Genomic DNA, 22,353 nt, shown 5'->3' on the forward strand with positions numbered 1-22,353 from the left:
TTCCTGGTTCGGGTCTCAAAAATTAAATCTTATAAATTGAGATGCGTTTTAAATGTATGAATTAATTTTTTTTGCATATTTTTGTAGTCCTCATTTCATATAACAATACTATTATCATAATTTATTTACTTATTGATTTTCATTACTTATTCCTAAATTTCAGTTTCTCTCACGTACCCCCTGCAGTACCCCTGCAGTACCCCTGGGGGTATGCATACCCCCATTTGGGAACCACTGTGCTAGAAGAAGAGATTATTATTTAAAAAAGCTGCGGCATATGTGGCGTGATCATGGTGTGGATGGTCATTCTGCCCACCCCTAAATATAACTAACTGACTCATGAGGCATACCTTTACTTCCTGAGCCCACAGTCAACACAAAAGGAATCAAGAGGTTAAGCAGCATCCCCTCCCGTCTCTCCTGATTGGTGAAGGGTGAGATCACATGACTGAGTGGGAAGTCCTCCTTTAAAGCCTAGAATTGAGAGATTAAGACATACCATCATAAATTAAGAGTTACAATGAACTAGAATACATATATCTATAGGAAGGAACTGGATTATACCTGGATCTGCATAGCAACCAATCGCACAACTGCAGTACTGAAGGGAAGAGGAGGAGACAGATACGGACTCAGATGCAACAACGGCAGTCCATCTGCCACACTAGAGGGTCCCACCACTCCCATCACCTAAAAACACAAACACACATATACTGTAAAGATCTATATACATCTAAATAAATATTTGTATTAGCAATAACTTTTCAAAATATATTTCAAGTTCATAATTCAATTATACAAATATAATAAAAAACATCAATATCATATAAATCACAATTGTAAGGGTCTATTGTCTTAAAAACACATTCTTAGAAAAATATGTTAATCCATATTGAAACTATGCAAATTTAGTTAAAATGTCAACAAAGCCTGGTGGGACATTGTTCCCAGTCATGCGCAAAACCATTACTCTCCATATATCCACCATCTACCCACACACATGCACAAACACGCCGCACAGTGAAGTGAGATTTTATCAACAGCAGGTGCCTGTGACTCACCAAGTTGACACAAACATTGATGAGAGACCGCAGGTGAGGGAGAAAGGAGATGATTGGCTGTCGGTGAAGTGTCATACAGATCCCTTCAATAAGACTGCTGGCTGCCTCCCACTCCACCTGACGCCTACCCAAACAACACACATGGAAATAATCATTTTGTCAAAGTGTGTGAGAAAAATATCAAAACATATTGCATTCAAAAGCACAATAGGTACACTGCATTAGATGATTTGATGTGAGAGGTCCAGAAGTGCCAAAACAATTACATTTCTTTTAATGTAAGAGGCTCTGGCTCAAAGTAAAATACAGACAGATGACCCAAAATTCTTAGCTACGGTAAACTCACCTGAGTGTGGGCATCTTATGAATCTTGTTAAACATGCGGTCCAGTCTCTTCAGAATGAGGATGAGGGCGGGACGAACGGCCTCTGCTGACCAATCAGTGATGGGAAGCATTTCTGTGATGTATCTCCGTAGCCCTCGGCTCTCCATGGTTAGTGTATCATAAGGTGCCAGTTTTAAAAGCGAGTGAGCTATTTCTGCCAGTCTGAAACACATGAAGGTATAAAACATTTTTATTATGGTTCTCAAAATACACTGAATAAATGTTTTGTGTATTGTGTATTTTCCTCAGTGACAAAAAAACTGAACTGGCTGATATCTCACCTCATATGAGACTTGATATCCAGCAGTTCTAGCGCAGTGACTCTGGGTTCTCCTGCCACGTTCTGCAGGATTTTGAGACGCGGGCCGCAGTGCTTGTAGAACTCTGTGCAGATGTTAAGCAGAGACTCGCGAGGGCGTCTGAACTCTTCACGTGCGATGCGCTCGTCCAGTTCCTCCCTCAGTATTCCCTGACCCTCCTCCAGCAGGTGCAAGTTATCCCTGCAGAGTCAAATCAGATCAATTTCAATCATTCTTCATGAATTGGTCAATTACTATACAGCATAAATAATAGAGTAAGAGCCCTAAACGTTTTAGCAGTAGTGTACGCATCTCATGTCTAGTATTTTCATATATACAGATAGATATCTGCAATGACCTGGTGTTTGTTCCCCCAGACGTGGTGTGGTTGGCTGTAGTCGCTCCTTTGTGGCCTTGATCACTTCGACTCACCTGAGGCGCAGTCATAGGTCTAAGAAACGAGAATTACATAATAATAATTACATATGACCTCTATAAAAGGGAACATCTAGGACTTTGGGTCAGAGTGTAATTAGAATAAATGCATGTGTCGTAGGTCTCACCGTGTCAGAGCCTCCACACTGTAAAGCAGAGCCTGTAGAGAGGTGGCCAGAGCAGCTATGGAAGCGATCTCATCCCTAGCTGCAGACACAGACTCTAGACTATGTGTGTTACCCTTCAGCTTCTGTAAGTAACATGGAACCAAAGCTTCTAGAACCATGAGCATCTGGAGACTGATAGAAGGAAGAGAAACAGAGAATTGAAGATATTAAGTTGGGAAGTTGATGAATTTAGCTTCTTTAGTATCTTCTGCCCTCTTGAACCCTTTCCAACAGTAGCTGCAAGATGTTGCGATTCATATTTTTATACTGAGAAGCGCTGACAGTGTGTAAACCTGTAGGAGTGTTCATGTAAGTTTTGATTGTGTATTTTAATGTGTATTCTGTATACATTTCTTCATAGTTTAAAGGTAACGACAAAAAGAGGCACTTAAAGCATTTCCAAGTGAAATGGAATTTCTGATGAGAAAAATAGTGGCCGTGTCTTTTGTCTTTCTCTGTGATTTGATTGGACGTACTGTATAAAAACAGCTGTTGCATTTTGAAATGGAACTGGTAGGAGACTGATAGATGAAGGTGAGGAGTTAACGGATGCTCCGACCAAGCCGTCTAATTTACGTAATTTAAGATGGATAGTCATTACAGGAAGGAAGATTTTAGTTTTAAGATTATGAGGGCACAAAAATGTAAAAAAGAAAATATCCCACATTGATAAAGTATTTACAACATATAGTATTTAAACATTGCAATATTTCATGAAAAATTGGCAATGTCATTTTTTTTTCACTGGGACTTACTGAATTTTTACTTACTAATATTGATTTTAAGTAAGATGTGCAAATGACAAACCTGCGGAAGGATTCTGGGGCATAAGCAACCACTGTAACACACAGTTTAATGGCTTCACTGATCGAGAAAGCCAGATCTTCATTACCATAGCAAAAATCTGAAACAAAAATCAGATCAATGCAATATCCTAGCAAACTATCTGTAAAATGATGAGACATGTATGCCATCTTACCCAGAGAACGGAGAGGTTTCTCAGCCTTAACCAGCTCAAGAGCGTCCAGGGAATCTGCGGTCTCTCCCTCCAAAGATACCAGCAGGTCAAAAAGACACTGTGAAGATACACCTTTCGACAGGCCGGTACTAGTGCGGGTCTATGAGAAAAAGATATGAGCAAAAGATTAATACACTCACCTAAAGGATTATTAGGAACACCTGTTCAATTTCTCAATAATGCAATTATGGTGGTGGTGTAATGGTGTGGGGGATGTTTTCTTGGCACACTTTAGGACCCTTAGTGCCAAATGGGCATCGTTTAAATGCCACGGCCTACCTGAGCATTGTTTCTGACCATGTCCATCCCTTTATGACCACCATGTACCCATCCTCTGATGGCTACTTCTACCAGGATTATGCACCATGTCACAATGTCGAATCATTTCAAATTGGTTTCTTGAACATGACGAGTTCACTGTACTAAAATGGCCCCCACAGTCACCAGATCTCAACCCAATAGAGCATCTTTGGGATGTGGTGGAACGGGAGCTTCGTGCATCCCACAAATCTCCATCAACTGCAAGATGCTATCCTATCAATATGGGCCAACGTTTCTAAAGAATGCTTTCAGCACCTTGTTGAATCAATGCCACGTAGAATTAAGGCAGTTCTGAAGGCGAAAGGGGGTCAAACACAATATTAGTATGGTGTTCCTAATAATCCTTTAGGTGAGTGTATGTGCATTGTTTAACATAATTACTATATTATATCACACAATGGCAGTTATATGTCTCTTTGTTGTTCTTGATTCTAATTGGTCAACCAATATTTATCATTATTAAATGGCTCGTTGGATGCTTGATTCTTTACGTCTCCAATAGTTTCTAGCTGTATTTTCAAATGTGCACAACAGTTCTGAATTATAAACTTTTTAGGGATGGCTTGAAGCTCCAGAGTCTCCAGGTAAAGCAAGAAAACAAAAATATTGCTTGAAAAGTGCAAAGAAACTTTTAAGAGACAAAGAAAATTAGATTGAATTGAATTGCATATTATAATACTGTTGCGGTCTATATTGTGTTGCTATGCTGACTGTTTTTGTGCAAACTTCAAATTGAACTAAAAGTAAGAATAAAGTTGGTCGTGTATCTGATATATGTGGGGCGGGCTTGATTTCATCCTTTGAGAATTGCAGAGCCATTGGCAGAGAGAGTTGTGTCAACTCCATTGAATCCAATAGAACATTTATTTACCCCAATGGCGGTTCATGAAACCTCTCAATAGTTCCCTGAAGCTACTAGTAAGGCACTAATTGAGGTAAATTTTAACCCATTTAAAGACGCAAGTCATTTAATGAATAAAAAAATGACAGAAATTTAAAGAGAAAACATAACTTCACGGAACTATCTGAATGCTCCATGAATCATTTTAGTCAGTTTAGCTCCATCCCCAGGCCAATACAAGTTATGAAGAGAAGAGATTTTGTTGCTTTGGAGGGTAAAGTTCACGTTTTTGATCAAAGATTAAGAGAGAACATGAATTTGAAAAAATACATAAATAAATAATGACCTTCATGGATCAATCGTTCATAATAAACACTGAAAAATTCCATACAAATACGATTGTTTTTTTTTAAGATAAGGGCACTTACTGTGAACTCCAGAAGTGGGGCCACACTAGCGAAAAGTTGCAAGATGAAGGGTTTGCGGTGGAGTATATAAAACTGCCTGCAACAGAATTCAATCCCTCGACGCAGCAATGGGTTACTCTCAAAATCCGCATATGTCTTCCATGTACAGCGAGGAACAATAAACGTTGTAGAATTAGTTTCATGAAACAATTTTAAATAATATTATAAAAAATAGCTTTGCATTTGTGCCGCTCACCTGAAGCATTGTAGGAAGGATCCACTGGTAGCCACTGAGAGAGAAGAGGTGGTTAAAGTGCACAGCTGTGTTGATGGCAGTGGCACTGTATTGTCTGAGGAGGGCGCTGTCCTCGGGGTGCAGAAGTAAAGCACCGTTGAACACATTCAGAAAGAGCATAATCTCATCACCCCAGGGGTATTCACTGGGCATGCCCAGAAACATCTCCTCCAGTAGTTTGATCCAGAGGACTTTGTGTAAAGTGTCTAAGCCAAAGAGCTCTTTGCCTGAAAAAAGAATTTAGACTACAATGAAAGAGACACAAATGGAACTACACAAAGTTGTCTGAACCATGAACTAAGTTCTCAGATGTTAACAATTAACTAGGAAGTTATCACTTGTAATGGCAATGGTTGGTCAGCCAGTTCAAGATGTCTTTCCAGACTTACCTAGAGGCTCATTGAAGAGGGTAAACTCGGCATCGATGGCAGTGCGCGGAAACGACGGCAGTCGCAGAAGGTCTTCCTGGAGCATGGAGACATGGGATTGTTTGTGCATGGCAGGCATACGTTGAGTGAGCGAGATGATGAAAAGAACTCGACCAATCTCTTCCAACTTTCTGGAGAACACCTGTACAAAATAATAAGATCAGACAATGCAGTCAGAGGTCGCCAAACATATGATTGTTTGTGTCTAAAGGTTCCTAGTTGACCTCATGAAGAATCATAATGACAAGTTGCTTGTTTTACACACACTTTGATCCGATTTTACTCACAAAATTCACAACACACCTGTTTCTGAATAAGCTCCTCCCCCTTTTCTGGAAGCATGTGAACCAAGTTGAGCTGAGGAGACACAGATCTTCTGAAAGGGTAGATGTCCCTTACGTAGGTCTGAAGATACGCACCAAATAAGAATATTTATTTCAAGCTTTTTATAAACAATGTAGTTTTATAATCAAGATAATCGCAAACCTTGGCATAGTGAATAAGGTTCCAACGTTTATCCATAAGAAAATAGTTGGCAGACCGAGCCTCTGGTATATTGAAGAACTCAAGACACTCCTGGTGTAAAACAAATCCACAAAATTGCAAAAGATTCCATGATATACTTTATATATAGACATCATGGCTACAAGCTGTTGTTAGACACAACACAGAGCATGCGTCCTCTTTAATCATGACTAAAAAATGATTTAAAAATGGTTGCCATACAATAAACATATTGATAAGATGAGTTTTCTTTTTGCTAGAAGACATGTATACAATCATCAAATAAGTTAGTCTAAAAAGATCCCAGAATGTTGGAATGCACAATTACTTGTCTACAGTCTACATCTACTCCTGTTATATACAAAACTAGTATCCAACTATGGCGCTGACCTTCAAAAGGGCTTCAAATTGGGTGTCTTCATGCACTGGCAGCTGGGTGGGTATGTCACACTCATTCTGTCCATGAACCACCAGGGTTTTGGTTCCTAGGCACATAATTACAGGTATAGCATCGTGAACTATGAACATGAGCCTAGCAAATTATTATAGCGAGGAACTCTCTTCCCAGCAAACACACAATGTTGTCACAATGTATTTACAACATTGTAACACTGTAATGAAAAAGTTGATGTTTCTACGTTGTGCGGTGAAGGTTGTCACATCAATGATAAAGTTGAATTATATAACACAGTATTTCATTGTTTCTCTTAAAGTTTACACGGTTGGTATTGATTTTATTTATTTTTGCTGTAAACACTACAGAACAGTATTAATTATTAACTGCTTATAAATGTATATCTATTATTTGTGGCTATATAACAAAAATATAGGGGAAATTGATAATACCCAGAAATGAGTTGCTATGAAATCAAGAATTAACGAAAGTGATCCGAATGTCGTCTCACAGAGTGTTGCAGAACAACTTGTGTCATGTCACAGTGTTGCCAGCACAGAGAGAGCATAGCGAAAAAATGGAACGTAGCACCAACGTTGCCACAACGTAAATTGGTTTGCTGGGTTATTGTTTGTAATGAATATTACTATGATATGCAACCTGGCATAGATGCAGTGACCAGGAGTTTGACTTCACACTGTTCTTTCTTCATCGTTTGTTTAAGATCCTTAAAAAAGAGTCCTTCCACAAAACCAACAATTTCCCAGAGGAAGGTCAGGGTGGCTGATATGGCATCCATACCCCATTCACAGGGAGTTCTTACAAAGTACATGATCAAGCCCACCTAAAAGAAAATAAGAACAATGAATTCAACCGTCTATGGAGATGCATCTACAGCTCAAGACTTGCTTTGGTCTTCACATTAATGTTCAGAAATCTCACCAGATAGTTGAAAAGAATGTGAGAGGTCTGCGCAGGCAAGTCCCCAATATTAAGGAGCAGTTTCCTCAACATGTACATCAGTTCGTCCTGTGAACAATCATAGATGTTTATACACCACACCTACAGGACTCTCTTTGAAAGGATGATCAGATATTCTTACCTGTCTGTTACTAACTGTGAGTTTCTCCAGAAAGTGTCTGAGAACCAACGCTGGATCTTCAATAAGGCAGTTCCACAAAACCTGCTTAGCCACAGCACACACTGTTGAAACACAAAAGAGTAAGTTAGCTAGTGGTTAGAAAAAGTAACTGTCAAATATAAATAAAAAAAAGATTTCTCACCAGCAGCTCCGTCATCGCGAACATCTCCATCTTCCATCAGGTGCACAATGGGCAACACAGCAGCACAGATGCATGGTGGAAAAACAGCCTGAGGTGGCTGCAGCATGTGATGTGTTGGTGTAAGCTCTGTTGTGTTCTCGTCATCTTGGGAGAATGCAAACACCAAAGTCTGTGACGATCTATGAAACTTTCACGAGTTCTAGGACTTTTGGGATCTAATTTTGTTTATATGCTTCTTACCCTCAGCACTGACCACAGAGCGCACGGACCACACAGAGCCTCTGCGGAAAGAGTAGTTTCTGTGAGAGTTACTGGATGTACAGGATGGGCTGACGGAGAGGCGACGTGATGTCAGGTTCATCACATCTTCTACAGATGGAGAGGAGTACAAAACATATTACGTTTAGACAAATAACCAGCTGTAGGTTGATTGCTGTGTAAAAAATGAGTACCAAACGTTGTCCAAAAGCAAGAATGTTGGTACCTCTTTTTGAGTGGTGCAAGTTACAATACAAGAAATAATTTTATATAAAAAAACAAGGAATGTTTATGGCACACCCTCTTCCTCCTGCTCGGGCGGGGGGCTACACGTGGGTTCATAGCAGGCCTCTTGTGAGATAGGGATGGCCGTGATGATGCTAGCCTCACGACCGAGCCTTCTCTTCTCTTCCTCCTGCTGCATGTTCTTCAGGATGTGCTCTGCCCGCTGGTGAGAGCGAGACACTGCACGTGCCGAAAATGATTTCTGAAATTACAGACAGAGAATCAAAGGAGAACTGATTGTTGGTTGACATGGAATTAATTTTTTAATTTATTCATCCATGCATGTTTTCCATCAGGAACTATAACATTGGGAACAGGGAACTATTGGCACTAAAAAGTATGAAAAAAGTTTTCCTTGTTTGACCGGACCACAAGCACTAGGAATATTATCTCAATCTGTCAAGCGACTCCAGCAGGCCCACTGGTCCTTGGTCTTCAGGCGTTTCTAGTTTTATCTCTCTTAACACCCAGTGCCTAAATTTATCAAGACCAACACTCTGTCTCATCACGGTAAGCTATTAAGAAGAAACAGCTGGAGACCATCCTTCCTGCAGGGTGTTTAATATCATCAGTTTTGATGGATGTTCTGTGGAACATCGAGAGCTAGGTTAAAAGAGTCCATTTGTTTTTCTGCTTTTGTCCGTATGTCTGTCCTTTAGTGGGGTCAATTCTTAAAGCTGATTTGTCATTCAGGTATCATAATTCTGTTCCCCAATGCTTTCAGCTATGTTCAGGAATCGATGGTCTCCCTATTGCCTCCTGTATTGTTTGTGGAAAAATGTCCCCTAGACCACTTCCCTTGGGACTTCTTTGTCCTCTTTCCATCCCTAAACGTCCTTGGACCTCCCCCTCCAGTTAATTACCTAACACCCTTGCAGCATTTCTCGGGATCTCCAAAGGTTTCCATCTGCATCTATGGTCTACCTCTAGATGTGGTATAAAATAGGGACGTCTATTTATTTCTCAATTCTGGCGGGATATCTGTCATGTCTTATCTGTCCTTTGGTACTGACGGTGAGCAGGTTCATTTTGTTTGCATGTCTGTTTACTGTTCGCCGCTTTGGCAGGGATAGCTGTCAGAGCCAATCTGTGCTGATTCCACTTACCTGTGTCTGATCTCCCTTGTCTGCTCTACTCCTATTTATGTCTCTTCACCTCTATTTCAACAGATTTTAGATTGAGCTCTGTTTTTCCGTTGATGTCTAAGCTGGTCATATGAGACAGTTTTGGACTTTGCATGTCATTTTTTGCTAACCCCCTTGAGTCACTATTTTCCAGCTCCAGCTGTTTCTACCTTTTGATTTTTCAGGTTCTTTTTTTCAGAACATCATCAGTTCTGATCACATTAAAAATAACAACCCATAACCTGTACACAAACCATGGCGATTTGGCTACATATGTAATATATATATACAAATACATATGCATGGAACTGTATAATTAACCATGTCTAACACCTAATTAATGTATTTATTAAATTTAGTATATTTTTGTATTCTTAATATTATTGTACATGGGCAATTCCAGCATCATGGAACGTGACATCTTGCGTTATGGACGTGACATAAAAATGCTCAGAGAATAAATTTGTTACAATTATATTGTACCATCTGTTTATATTTTACTGAACCCTTGTTGATAGAGTCATAACATAAAACAATCTTAGTCTATGAAAAAAATATATATTTAAAAAAAGGTAAAAACATGTTAAAAAAAAGGACACGTTTTTGGGGAAACGATAGACTTTGTAGGATTTCTATGAAATAAAATGCACAATCCTGAAGCAATAATACCCAATGAATGGAGAAGGGATGCCTTTTTAAAGAACATAACTAGTCACTTTATATTAATTTTAATGTGTCCATTTATGAGGAACATGTAGCGTTATGGATGTGACAATCCTGAAAATGGCACTTACCTAACTATGAAAAAACATCCACTACAAATAAAACAAATTTGAAGAGAGATCTCACATGGGTATTTGAACCACCAAAAGTTAAAATCTGTACTGTTACCATAGAGAAAACTATGATATTTTCACGGAATTGCCCATATTTTAGCATTTGCTTACAAACAACTCTTAATATCTTTTATTACACGGCTCGTTGGAATGCTTGATTCTGATTGGCCAGTCGTGACATTTGCAGGTTCGTTATGTAAGGGATAATGAACAGGCAGCCAGTTGTTATCAGGCACCCGGCTGCTTGAACATTATCCCGCTTATTACACGGCTACTTGCAATATGAGAAGAAAATATTTGAAATATTTGATTATCTCTTTTTACCGAATGCAGACCTTACGTGAGAAAAAGAAGTTTACTTTAGGTTTAAAGTTAAGAAATTACGTTCAAATGTCACAAACAGGCAATTTGGTTTACTCATTTGTAAATTTAATTTTTGAAAATTAAAATTAAAATTAATGTTATTAATAGACATATTTATATTTAATTTGTCAAAAAACCTGTCAAACTGATTTGCTGCATCCAGGTTATTGTGTGTTATTAGTTTTGAAAGGTTGTTTTAAGATGCTTGATTCTGATTGGCCAGTCGTGACATAACAACCTCTCAAAACTAAAAACACACGGTAACCCGGATGGAGCAAATCATTTTGACATTTGACATCGTTTCTTGCCTTAAAACCGAAAGTAAACGGTTTTTCCTCACGGAAGGTCTGCACTCGGTGAAAATGAACTAATTAAATATTTCAAATTCACATTTCATGCCTATTTTTTCTCATGTGGCAAGTAGTCGTGTAATTAGCGGGATAATGTACAAGCATCAGGCTGTTATCTCGAAATAGGCCCCTTCAGTGTGATATCAAGACCCTTTTATTTCTGCAATAACAACCAGCTACCTACCTGTACATTATCCCTTACATAGATGTGATCAATCACAGAAAAAGTCTTGTGAAAAACTGATCATGTCATATACTAAAATAAAGATCCTAATGGAATATTATCATGAATTTATTTTTAGAAGGAAGCCTTAAAACAAGTCTTATAAAACATTGTAGTTCTGCATAAAATGTATACAAATCTATGTAACACAAAGCACATGTTGTGCATGATTTTATTTTTAAATCATACTTTTAAATTAACTTCCATTTTAATTCATGCTATGATTGTTTTGATGTAGTGGACTTGGACTTACGGACTGATCTTCACTGATTGCATCAGGAACACCGCCGGCATTCACCGGAACCCACGGAGGGTCAAATATGGGCACACATGGCATGCCCAGGATGGGAGAGGGCAGCGTAAAATTAATGCTGGGTGGAGGAATCTATGAAGTAACATGTGCAAAATGATCATTAACAAAATATTATCAAATAAGTGAACAAAACAAACAGGACGACTGTAGTGCTAAACATGCAAATACGAGATGCTGCAAAAACATTTGTTTGCTCGGGTTTGGTAATGTTGCCTGCATCCGGTATGACAGCATGTAAACTAAGTGTAAAATAAGTAGTACCTTGAAGATTTGTTGAGCTCCCTCCTCCATACGGGGCCACACCTGGTATCGAAACCTCCAGACAGTGTAGAATTTTAGAATGGAGTTGATCCTCTGACCTGCTTCCTGGTGTTGAAACTCAGCCATCATCATCTCGGTCACTCCATCCGGCACCTTCACGGCACACAGAAGGAACATGGCACCTGTGTGCATATGTTCGTGTTAACGTGACAATGATGTATATGGAGAGAGAACTCATGTTAGAGTTGAAAGAAATTTAACCTCTGTTAACAGCTTAATGCAATAAATTGTAGGAGATTTTTGTCTGAATTGTCTTATAAGGGTGCATGTTTGTTTTGCTTATTATCTGGAAAAGAGTTTTGGATGTGCCACTAAAAATGTGTAATTGTCCATCCACATGTCATTCAGAACCTGTATATCACTTTTTCTTCTCATTGAGAAATATTTATGGCTGTAAAGTGGAAGCTTATGAAGGGTGGCAATGATATTTGGTTACAACCAATGTTCTTCAAAATATCTTCTTTTGTGTTGTCCAGAAAAGTCATAAAGGCTTGTAATGACATAGGGTTGGGTAAATAATCAAATATATATATTTAAATTTTTGGTTGAACTATCCCTTTAAAAATGCTGGCTAGGATTTGGAACAGAGCCACTGTTGTCATAGCATTATATCATGAAATATAGGTTTCACAAGCTGGCGCTAAAATGTGTGTCTTAGCAGAAATAATGAAACACAATTCAAAGGCCAAACTAATTAATGACACGTTGACTAGACTCCCCAGACAAGCAGGAATAAATGACCCAGACAAACCTGCAGCTGCAGCCATATGCTCATCCACACTCAGCAGCAGTTCCCAGGCTGCCGGCAGAATGTCTCCATACATATCTTCAGTCAGGATAGGGGCCGCTTTTATGAGCAAGGAGAGAGGGGCTGGAGACAGGCTCATCACCTAGAAAAAATAGCATGCTTACAGAATAGTTCACCCAAAAATAAAACATCTGTGGGACACAAAAGAAGATATGAAGAGATCAGATGCTAAACCCTTTAAAAGACACCTCCGTAAAAAATGAGATTATGATGTTAAGTGCTCTTCACACATAGTATACGTTACTCAAATTATTTTGTTTCAAAACATGCTGAATACCACACTCTGCCTTCTCTGAAATATCTGGTTTTGCTGAAAGAAAATGTAGGAGTCTGATGAAATATGATCTTTTAGACTAAAAGACGTCTGACGGATTAAGAGGCTTTTTGCATCTGACCTCTTCAAATTTTCGGAACATTATTCAAAATTTATTTTGTTTTCTGCAACAAAAAAAAAGAAAGTCATACTGGTTTGGAAAGAGTGTGTGTAAATTATGAATGACTTAATATTTGGGTTAACTAACCCTCAAATTTTGTGTTCTTACCAAAAAAGATGAAATAAACATTCTGTCATCATTTACTCAAGCTGTTGTCATTTCAAACCTGTATGACTTTCTTTCTCACGCAGAATAGAAAAGAAGATATTTTGAAGAAAGTTGGTACCCGAACAATGGCGTTACCTATTGACTTGAATTGGACACAAAACGAATGCAGTGAATGGGTGCTGTGGCTGTTCGATTTAACAACGTTCTTAAAATGATCTTCTGAGTTTTGCAGAAGAAAGTCATATTGGTTTGAAATGACAAGAGGGTGACAAAACGATGACATAGTTTACATTTTTAGGTGAACTACCCCTTTAAGTTCGCCCAGTTCGCATGGTGACTCACAATAAACAGCATAAACCTAATAACTTTTTTCATGGGTAGGGTTAGAAATACTGTAAAAACAGAGCAGAAAGAAAATTTGAACTTTTGTGAGGTCAGCCTCACCTGGTTACGGATGTACTTCAGCATCCCAGTGTCTTTTTTCCCCTCAGCATTGCTGGTGGTGGGCCGTCTTTTCATGGACGGGGTCCGAAGGCATGATTTGTCTGAACACTGAAGATTAGAAAAAAATAATGTAATTCTTGTGTTATATACCAAGGTTCTGCTAAGGGGTGTGCAGTTAGGGGGTCCCAAAGGTTCAGGGGACTTATTCAAGACCCCTTTGTTGAAATTGAAAAGTGATAGTGGTCCCTTGTTAATTATTTTACAATAAAATTACGGTCATGGGGACCATAGTTTTAGTCGAAACACAACATAACCATTTAATAATACTGAAGCACCTCTTTGCTCTTCTTAGCCCGGCCGCTGATGCCGCTAGTGGCGCCGCTCTCTTTCAGGCTGTCCACTGTCTCACCGTACAGAAGTTTGATAGCGCGAACGAGTCGGGCACAGGAACGGCTGTGGCGCTGATAGCATCGAGGGTGACAGTAATCCACATGAGTGCAGATGAAACTCTGCTGGTTGCACAGCAGAATCATGATCTGGAAGTTGCAAATGAGGAGTGTGTTACAAAACAGTTTAAAACGTTTGATTTAGATTGAGTCGTAGAGCTGCCACTTACATGCAACCATGACATGTTACGATGGTAGTTGTCTTCAACACCCCCTGTGCTGCCAGTACCCTCAGGTTCGATGCTTGGCTCGCTAGCACTCCAAGGGCTCCCTAATAAACATGTGAAAAGTACTGTAAATGGCATATTTGCGTGAGTGCGCAATAAAAAAAGCACAGATGGGATTGAAAATTACTAACAAGGCACATATAAAAAAACAATCTTATTCCCATAATGACCAACACAATCTACTAAGAGCAGCGCAAATTAGTGCAGGTTTTAGGACATGCTTTTGTTGTGCGTTACATAAAGCCTCTAATACCAGTACAATGATGAGTGCAAACCTTAGTAAATCGCGTTGCGTGATTCATTTAAATACTATTCTCCCATAAAGTTTGCGTCTGAAGAGAAAACTAGGAGTACATCTGCAATAAGGAAAGGCATTTTCAGCTCTAATTTTCATTGTGTGTCTTTAGTAAATGCCGATAGTAGTTTTTTAATGGCAGAAGGTGTGTTTGCGCATTTGCAAGTTGTTAGTAAATTTTTCCCTTAGTATGTAAAATGTACATGTGGTTATGCTATATGATCAATATCATCATGGCGCAAGAGCATGACTACATTCACATTAAGGCACAGCCTGCAGTTCCTTATCGCTTTTATAAAACAGATACCACATAATAACAAAAGTGTTTTTACATGACATCGTAAGAACAACATAAAAGGGACGTTGACACAACGTTAAACCTGAAAGGCGTCTTTTTGGAATATTTCTTATGCAGACAAAAATGTTGACAAAAGTATCCCTATTCACAGTGATTCACATATTTGTACTTTACACAGAGATGCTAACAGCATAGTTTTAATTGCACTTTTCAAAGATTTGCATTTTCTGGTTGCCAAAACGCAGTTGTCCTCTAAATGAACACCTTAAACTCATAGTTTTTAGTTTTCAGTTAAAAGCGGGTGTGCCTTACACATCTTGAAAAGTGAAGCTGCGGGATCTTTGATCCCCCTGGTGGCTGGCTACAGTATAGGTCATAAACCCCGCCCTATCAATATAAATGAATGAGCATCACGCCTAACTAAAAACATCCAATTACACCTCAAATAAATACTCTGGTGTGTATTTAAGTGTTAATTTTCAAAATATGTTTGGTTTTAGGGGCTGTGTCCACCTAGGCGTATGGTGTATTTTTTCAATTGTTTCCAACAGTAACAGCCTATTTTTAAAAAAAAACAGCAGCTGGCATTCTTTTCAGCCAGCTCAGCGCCTGGAGTGACAGGATCATGGAAGTGCCATCATGTCTTGTGTTTGAAACCACTATTGTTTGATTCTTTGTGCCATGTGCTCTCCTATCTTGCGTCTTAGCCCCGCCCCCTTGTTTCCTAAATCATTATCCCGTTATCAGTTCACGCCCTTCACCTGTTGGCCTCCTTATGCTTCTTTTGTTCCTCTTCTATTTAATGCCCTTGTGTTTGCTGGATCGTTTGTCTACCTCATCCCTATCCCTATTCCCCGATCGACCTAAATCAAGTCAAGTCAAGTCAAGTCAAGTCAAGTCAAGTCAAGTCAAGTCAAGTCAAGTCAAGTCAAGTCAAGTCAAGTCAAGTCAAGTCAAGTCAAGTCAAGTCAAGTCAAGTCAGTCAGTTGTTTTTTCATTTTCTTCTTGTTTTACCCCTAGAGGCGTTTTGAGTTATGTTTTGTCTTCATGTCTAATAAATGATTATGGTCGAGAGCTGTCTTTATTTGAGTTCTGTTTCATGTCAGTTCCATGACAGATAGAAGTTTGTTAAAAAGGTCATAGTGTAACAATTCATTTTATAATGCACAATACATTTACAAACATAACATTAAAGCCCTCAGACAAGAAGTGCTATAATAAATGAATGTAGAGTTGAATTAGGTTTATCTGACCTATATCAGTGACAGTGTCTCTGCTCTGAGAGAGCAGCCGTTCTGACTCAACGTCATTTTCAGATTCAGAGTCTTGTCTGGACATCTTAGTGCTTTTCAGACTGCCAGCACGGCGGATGGATGACAATGAGCCTCCTTTCTTCACTCGGAAACTCCTTGCGCCTTTAATCTGTAGAAGCCGAGAGCCACCAATACGAATCTTCCTAATCGGAGCTGAAGAGAAAAGAAAGGACACAAAAAGAATCAAAAAGATGAGTAGGCTTGAAAAATCATGTACATAAAAGTGATTCTTTTCATATACCCAGAGGCTCTTGTGAGGATTTCTTCTCCTCACAGCCAGTGTCAGACTTGAGAGTGTGGCTGCTGCTGTTCAAAGAATCGTGTCCATCTTCGTCATCCAGGATTCCTGCAAAGCTGATCTTCCTCTCGTAGCGGTGACGGCCTAGCTCAGGATCCAGACGCAGACGACAGCTTTCTAAATCCTACAGAAGCCAAGAGACCAGTCTGGTACATTAATGCTTTTACACTATGTGTTCAGTCACACGTTCGTGTAACTTAAAGGAATAATTCACCCTAAAATGAAAATTCTTTCATCATTTACTGAAGCTCACGTCCTTTCAAACTTATATAACTTTTTCTCCTGCAGAACACAAAAAATATATTTAAAAGAACGCTGGTAGCCAAACAAATGGCCCCGAGTCTTCTGTCGTATGGACAGAAAACCACAGAGAGATTTCTCAAAATATCTTCTTCTGTGTTCCACAGAATTAAGAATCATTTACAAGTTTTAACCAACGTGAGAGTAATTTTTTTAACTATGCTTTTAATGAATCTGCTGTAAAGAACGGCTAAATGAGGCAGTACTGAAACTGACCACTAGGGGCTCAGTTCGAGGTCTCGGGAGACAGGGAAAGGTCTCTCGCAGGAAAGTTGTTATCTCCAAAAGTAACTGACAAGCAGCCATCTTCAAAGCGAAGGGACAGCCACACTTTGTGGGGTTGACTGTGTCTGTCAAAACATCAGAAAAATGGTGAAAATTTTTGACATGCAATTTGGGCGTTCATCTATGTTATGTCAACTCTTACTGTCATCTAGATAATCCTCTTCCTCGTCCTCCTTCCTCGCTCGCCTCTTGGTTTCTTCATCGTAGATAAAACCCATGATGTTGGCTGGACTCTCACTGTCAGAGTGGCAAATTTCACTCAGACGAGTGCCTATCGCCTTTAGGAGGATAAATATGGTCAAACACAGGTAAATACAAGAATGATGATTAAAAACGCAGGGAAGACCAAATCTACATGTTTATCGGGACTCACATCCCCCCACTGGTAAAAATGTTTGGCAGCGTTCCACTGGAGCTTGGTGTTCCTTTTATTTCCTGCCACAGGTGATCGCCCTCTGGACAACCCTCTTTTAGTGATGTTCACATGGTGACCTTTCATCCACTCAGGCCAGTTGCCACGGTTACAGCGATGAACGAAACGAGCACACTCAAGGAAAAGCGAGGCTCTTGCCACCACGGGGGCTTCCTGGCATTTATAGGAATAAAGTACAGGTATTGAAAAAACTGTAAAAGACAAATTAAGATAAATGTGAATATTTTAAGCTTTGCAGGTTTTTAATGTTAAAACTAGAGTCACTTATTTTAATTTAAAGGGATGGCCCACCCAAAAATAAAATTTCTGTCATCCTTCAACCTCTTGCTGTGCAAAACCTGTATATTGCTCTATCTTCTGTGGAACACAAAAGAAGATATTTTGATAAATGTCCCAACGGATTTGTGTCCACATAATGGAATTCAATGGGGGTCAATGTTGTTTGGTTACCAGCTCTCCTCAAAAGATCTTCTTTTCTGCTCCACATTAAAATAAAACAAAAAAGGGCTAACCAGGTCCAATGCCGCAGCTAAAATTGAAGCATCTGGAATAGTTCCCGGCTCACAGCAGTTCAACAGGAACTGAAACCTCTTCATTCCCTGTCGGATCGCACCCAGATTTACGATGTTCTTATTCTTCATGGCCTCCTGACTGGCTGCCAAGCGCTCCTGGAATCCATGGCAACCTGGTTGAATGGGGGGTGGGGGATATGGATTTGTGTCAGTCATAGTCTACTGTGTGACACAGCTAGACAGTTTTAACAGCTAGCTGGTGAGTATGTATCTGGTGACATTGAATGAACATGCAAATCTGTTTGTGTAAATTATTTTGAAAGATATTAATACACAATTGATCGCAAATTAAAGCAGTACTTTTGAACCACAAATATCTAAACAGGTCACATTTTGAACTTTTAACTTGGAGAGCTGAAGGTTCACGACAACTCTGACAAAGCTGAGGTGGGCTCGTGGTGCCAGGTCATAGGTCAGAGAACCACAGTCCCTCTTCCAGTGGAAGCTTCCCACAGAGATGAGCAAACACACAGAGAGCTGGCATGGAAGATGGTAGAGGAGAGTGAGTGTACCAGAAGCACAGGACACGTCACGGACAGGCACACACACAAACACAAAGAGCGTATTGCGGTCGGGGGTGTGAAAGGACACCCGAGGGTTCTACCATCTTTTTCCTCTGTGTGGTGAAGCTTGGAAGGGTTCCTCCGACCAGACCTCCATTTACCGAGCCGCTTGAAGAAATTCTCCTCTTCCTCTCGCCCGTACTCAATGGCGCTACCCTCCGACAGCTTCACAGCACTGGTGAACTTGACCTGAGATTAAATTGTATATTGAGCTTGCAAACGACATTACAGTGGGTCATTTTTGTTCTGTTGTTTTTTTGTTTTGGAAGAGCTGTGCCATGAATTACCTTTTAACATCAGCATATTATGGTAAAAAAGAGACCACTTTAATTTTGCCTTTGATTAGCATTTAATGTATTTTGGTTATTCTAGTGGTTCTTGGCCAGTTCTGAACCAAGACAGACAAACTCTCACCTTCGAGCTCTGTCTGATAAAGGACAGTCTGTCTACAGAGCTGATGTCCAGCAAGTCCTCCACCCCATCAGCCAGGCCAGAAAGAGATGAGCGCTTCAGCCAGTTACCTGAAGCACAGGTTCAATGGTTAGATGAAGAGAACTTTCAAGTGAACATGATAGCAACTCTGAGGCCTGTTCGGGTTTGCGCTTGGATACCTTTTTAAATGAAAGCGCAAAAAAGCCAAAAGGGACAGAAATTCAGAAGGGAAGATTTCATGCTGGTGTCTTGGTTCATACAGCATATACACAAACACAGTGCATACAATGGCCTTAAAAGAACAAAACATGGTATGAACGCATATCATTTTCAAACTGATGCTTTGATTTTTCATGACGCCAGTAAAATTCATGTACATGTAAAAAACACACACACATACGTAACATGGAGAGAGTGAATGGATGGTGAACTTTCCTACGGCATGCTGGTGACAAAAAGGAAAGAAAAGAGATGCAGATGACTTTTCATACATTTTGCTTACCGAAACACCAGAAAAAGCATGAGTTGTTCAAAACAAGACACCTATTGGTTTATTCTATAAAAATGTATTCAAATTATTTCACATACATAGATCAAATGAAATTGAAAAGTGTATATATTTAATTTGGCTATTCTTTACTCTGTGTGCGGACATTTTGTTGACTTAAAATTGCTAAAAATGTTTCTGTTTAGTTGAACTGTGAGTAAACTACCTTATTCTAATAGATTGATATGATTGTTATTATGGTAAAATTCAGAAAAAAAGAAATGGAACAACTGCTGATTTCAGTCACCTACTTGACCATGTGTTGTATTGTATGAGTTGTAATGAATTTCTTGCTTCATAAGGTCATGAGTTTTAATCTAACTAAGCTATGATTTCCTTCAAATGAACAAAATAAAATAGCATCTGTATTAAATATTGTCTGCCAGCCCCTTTTAATAAACGTGATATTTAATAAAGAAATTCAACATTTGGGAGTGCCTGACTGATATTGGTTTCCAATTTTTAAAGAACTAAGATGACAGATAGAGAAAAAAAACCTAAATAGGTTCTACAAAGCATTAAAAAAACACACAAATAAAGGTTCCCGAATATTCGCCAAATAATCCAGAGATCAGACTGTTGTTAAATATACTAACAATCTTGTGAAAATGTGACATCTGCAGTCAAAACAAGTATACAAATTAAACATATCAAACCATTGGTGTGTGGTATTGGTGTATCAGTCAAGACATCTGAAAAAATATATCTAGAATTTTTTCCAGTTTAGAACAACAAGTGAATTTTTATAGAAATACATTTTGAGTAAATTAACATTTTTGCTAGAGATGTGACATGAATGTATGTGACAAATAAAATTTACCAAATGTCACATTGTTGGGTTTGAAAAATATATTTTGACTTTAATATTTAATTTAATTTGTATACTTAATTTATAACTAATGAAAATGTATTGTGGATGTGCATGTCACTAGTCTCAATTTTTACGTTTTAACAATAATTGCTATGTATTCTTTTTTGTTGGTGATGTTCTTGGGTTTAATGCTCCTCTGCAACAATGTCACTTAAAATTGTAATTTAGTTTTATCGTCATACGGTGCAGAATAATTCTATAAACATACCTATGGGCAGTTTCAGCTTCTTGCGCAGTGAGATCCGTCTCGAGCGAGATCGTGAACGTCGTTCTGTGGTTGTACCAGAGTGGGCAGTGGTGCACTCTGAGGTGTCCTGTTCTGATTGGCTACTGGTATCACTGGCAGCACTCTGAGACTTGAACATCTTTCTCCAAAAATCTTTCCGTCCCAAAAGTGCACCTGGGATCTGCTCTTCGCTGCAACGAAGATACAGACACACAATTAATCTCTGCATATAGCCGCTTTATACTGGGATAGTTTGGCCAAAAAAGAAATTTCTGTCTCCTTTTATTCGCCCTCATAATGTCGGAAATTGTAAAGCTGTGTCTGAATTCTGCCGCTATCTCCTACATAGTGCACTTTATCAGGTGTCTGCGATTTTGTAGTGTTTTCCGAATTCTGAGTGAACAACTCTGTTGGGTCTCGGGTCTGAGTACTTGTTTGTTTTGTTGCCGTTAATGCCACGAATGCACGTTTATACTTTATACTACATTTATACTTTGTTCTTGTTGAAAGTTATTGTCTACTTTTTGAGAATAAACAGTTCAATGAATGTTATAGACAGTGGTGCTTTATTTTAAATATATTAAATAATTTTATAAAGCGCAAAAATAAAAAAAATGTGGCAAACAGTTATTCTCTTCTCTTTATGACACACTTATACCAAAATATGACAAATAAGGAAAAAGTTTACTTAACCATTTCATTAAACAATCCATAAAGCCACACATGTGTAATATAAGCGTTATGACGAATGTCCACGACAGTACTGTCAGACGCAGGTTATATTACGTCAGTGTCCGAAATCGTTAATTCATTTTCATTAACTTCCTCCCCATGTAAAGAGTATTTAGCATTCGCTTTATAGGGAATAGTAAACGAGTGAGTGAATTCCGATGCAGCTTAACTCTTTCCCCGCCAGCTTTTAAAAAAAAAAGTTACCAGCCAGCGCCAGGATTTTTTTACATTTTCACACAATTTTAATGGCACACACTACATTTTCTGAACAAATATATGGACAAACAATATGTCTAAGAACAGAGTATCTGCAACAAAAGAAACCGTTTTCTATCTTCATTTGTTCTTTTTTTATCACTCCTTAGATGTGGGTAGGTTTCTTCAAAAATGCATGATATTTGATAATTTTAGATTATAATTTTTTTGTCAAAGACTCTGCTCAGATTAGACTCAGAGCAATGATTAAAAGCCGATAAAATATATACATTCTAGGTTCAGAGATTATGTCCTTTTTCGAAAGGTGTGTAAAAGCACCACCTGCTTTACAACAATACAAACATAGATTGCCGTAATAACTCGTCTTTGGCAGGAAAGGTTGATTTTTAAACTACAAGATTACTTGTCAATGGCGGGGAAAGAGTTAAGACTTGAATTTGTAGCTCATACAAATGGTGACTGACCAGTCATACACTTACATTCAGTCTAACATCTTCAGTGTTTCATGTGAGTTAAAGGAACAGTTCACCTAAAATTTTTAATTCTGAGGGACTTTTTACTACCATGGTAATTTTTCCTCAATGGTGGCAAAGA

General features: G+C 38.8%; 1 protein-coding gene across 3 annotated transcripts in view; it reads right to left on the reverse strand.

Annotated features, from left to right (window-relative positions):
- The window catches only part of LOC130424914 (protein unc-80 homolog), a 44,991-nt gene that overhangs the window by 9,985 nt on the left and 12,653 nt on the right, over window positions 1-22,353 (reverse strand). For 2 of the 3 annotated variants that reach the window (XM_056750901.1, XM_056750900.1), the window contains exons 18-53: window positions 20,794-21,002; window positions 19,150-19,256; window positions 18,837-18,924; window positions 18,113-18,285; window positions 17,541-17,753; window positions 17,310-17,445; window positions 17,099-17,232; window positions 16,526-16,706; window positions 16,225-16,437; window positions 14,322-14,422; window positions 14,041-14,241; window positions 13,706-13,813; window positions 12,663-12,801; window positions 11,852-12,033; window positions 11,531-11,662; window positions 8,397-8,583; window positions 8,079-8,207; window positions 7,839-7,982; window positions 7,658-7,758; window positions 7,498-7,584; window positions 7,216-7,399; window positions 6,552-6,646; window positions 6,144-6,233; window positions 5,961-6,062; window positions 5,619-5,799; window positions 5,191-5,456; window positions 4,956-5,090; window positions 3,327-3,465; window positions 3,155-3,251; window positions 2,309-2,479; window positions 2,104-2,196; window positions 1,728-1,946; window positions 1,408-1,608; window positions 1,062-1,185; window positions 565-690; window positions 351-474 (exon numbers count right to left, since the gene is read on the reverse strand). In XM_056750901.1, coding sequence (XP_056606879.1) covers window positions 351-474; window positions 565-690; window positions 1,062-1,185; window positions 1,408-1,608; window positions 1,728-1,946; window positions 2,104-2,196; window positions 2,309-2,479; window positions 3,155-3,251; window positions 3,327-3,465; window positions 4,956-5,090; window positions 5,191-5,456; window positions 5,619-5,799; window positions 5,961-6,062; window positions 6,144-6,233; window positions 6,552-6,646; window positions 7,216-7,399; window positions 7,498-7,584; window positions 7,658-7,758; window positions 7,839-7,982; window positions 8,079-8,207; window positions 8,397-8,583; window positions 11,531-11,662; window positions 11,852-12,033; window positions 12,663-12,801; window positions 13,706-13,813; window positions 14,041-14,241; window positions 14,322-14,422; window positions 16,225-16,437; window positions 16,526-16,706; window positions 17,099-17,232; window positions 17,310-17,445; window positions 17,541-17,753; window positions 18,113-18,285; window positions 18,837-18,924; window positions 19,150-19,256; window positions 20,794-21,002 — 5,312 coding nt within the window. Of the gene's footprint in view, window positions 1-350; window positions 475-564; window positions 691-1,061; window positions 1,186-1,407; window positions 1,609-1,727; window positions 1,947-2,103; window positions 2,197-2,308; window positions 2,480-3,154; window positions 3,252-3,326; window positions 3,466-4,955; window positions 5,091-5,190; window positions 5,457-5,618; window positions 5,800-5,960; window positions 6,063-6,143; window positions 6,234-6,551; window positions 6,647-7,215; window positions 7,400-7,497; window positions 7,585-7,657; window positions 7,759-7,838; window positions 7,983-8,078; window positions 8,208-8,396; window positions 8,584-11,530; window positions 11,663-11,851; window positions 12,034-12,662; window positions 12,802-13,705; window positions 13,814-14,040; window positions 14,242-14,321; window positions 14,423-16,224; window positions 16,438-16,525; window positions 16,707-17,098; window positions 17,233-17,309; window positions 17,446-17,540; window positions 17,754-18,112; window positions 18,286-18,776; window positions 18,925-19,149; window positions 19,257-20,793; window positions 21,003-22,353 lie in introns of all 3 variants that reach the window. The other variant, XM_056750899.1, reaches the window with a different exon arrangement.

This window comes from Triplophysa dalaica, chromosome 6 (genome assembly GCF_015846415.1).
Source record: "Triplophysa dalaica isolate WHDGS20190420 chromosome 6, ASM1584641v1, whole genome shotgun sequence".
In the NCBI taxonomy this organism is placed as follows: domain Eukaryota; kingdom Metazoa; phylum Chordata; class Actinopteri; order Cypriniformes; family Nemacheilidae; genus Triplophysa; species Triplophysa dalaica.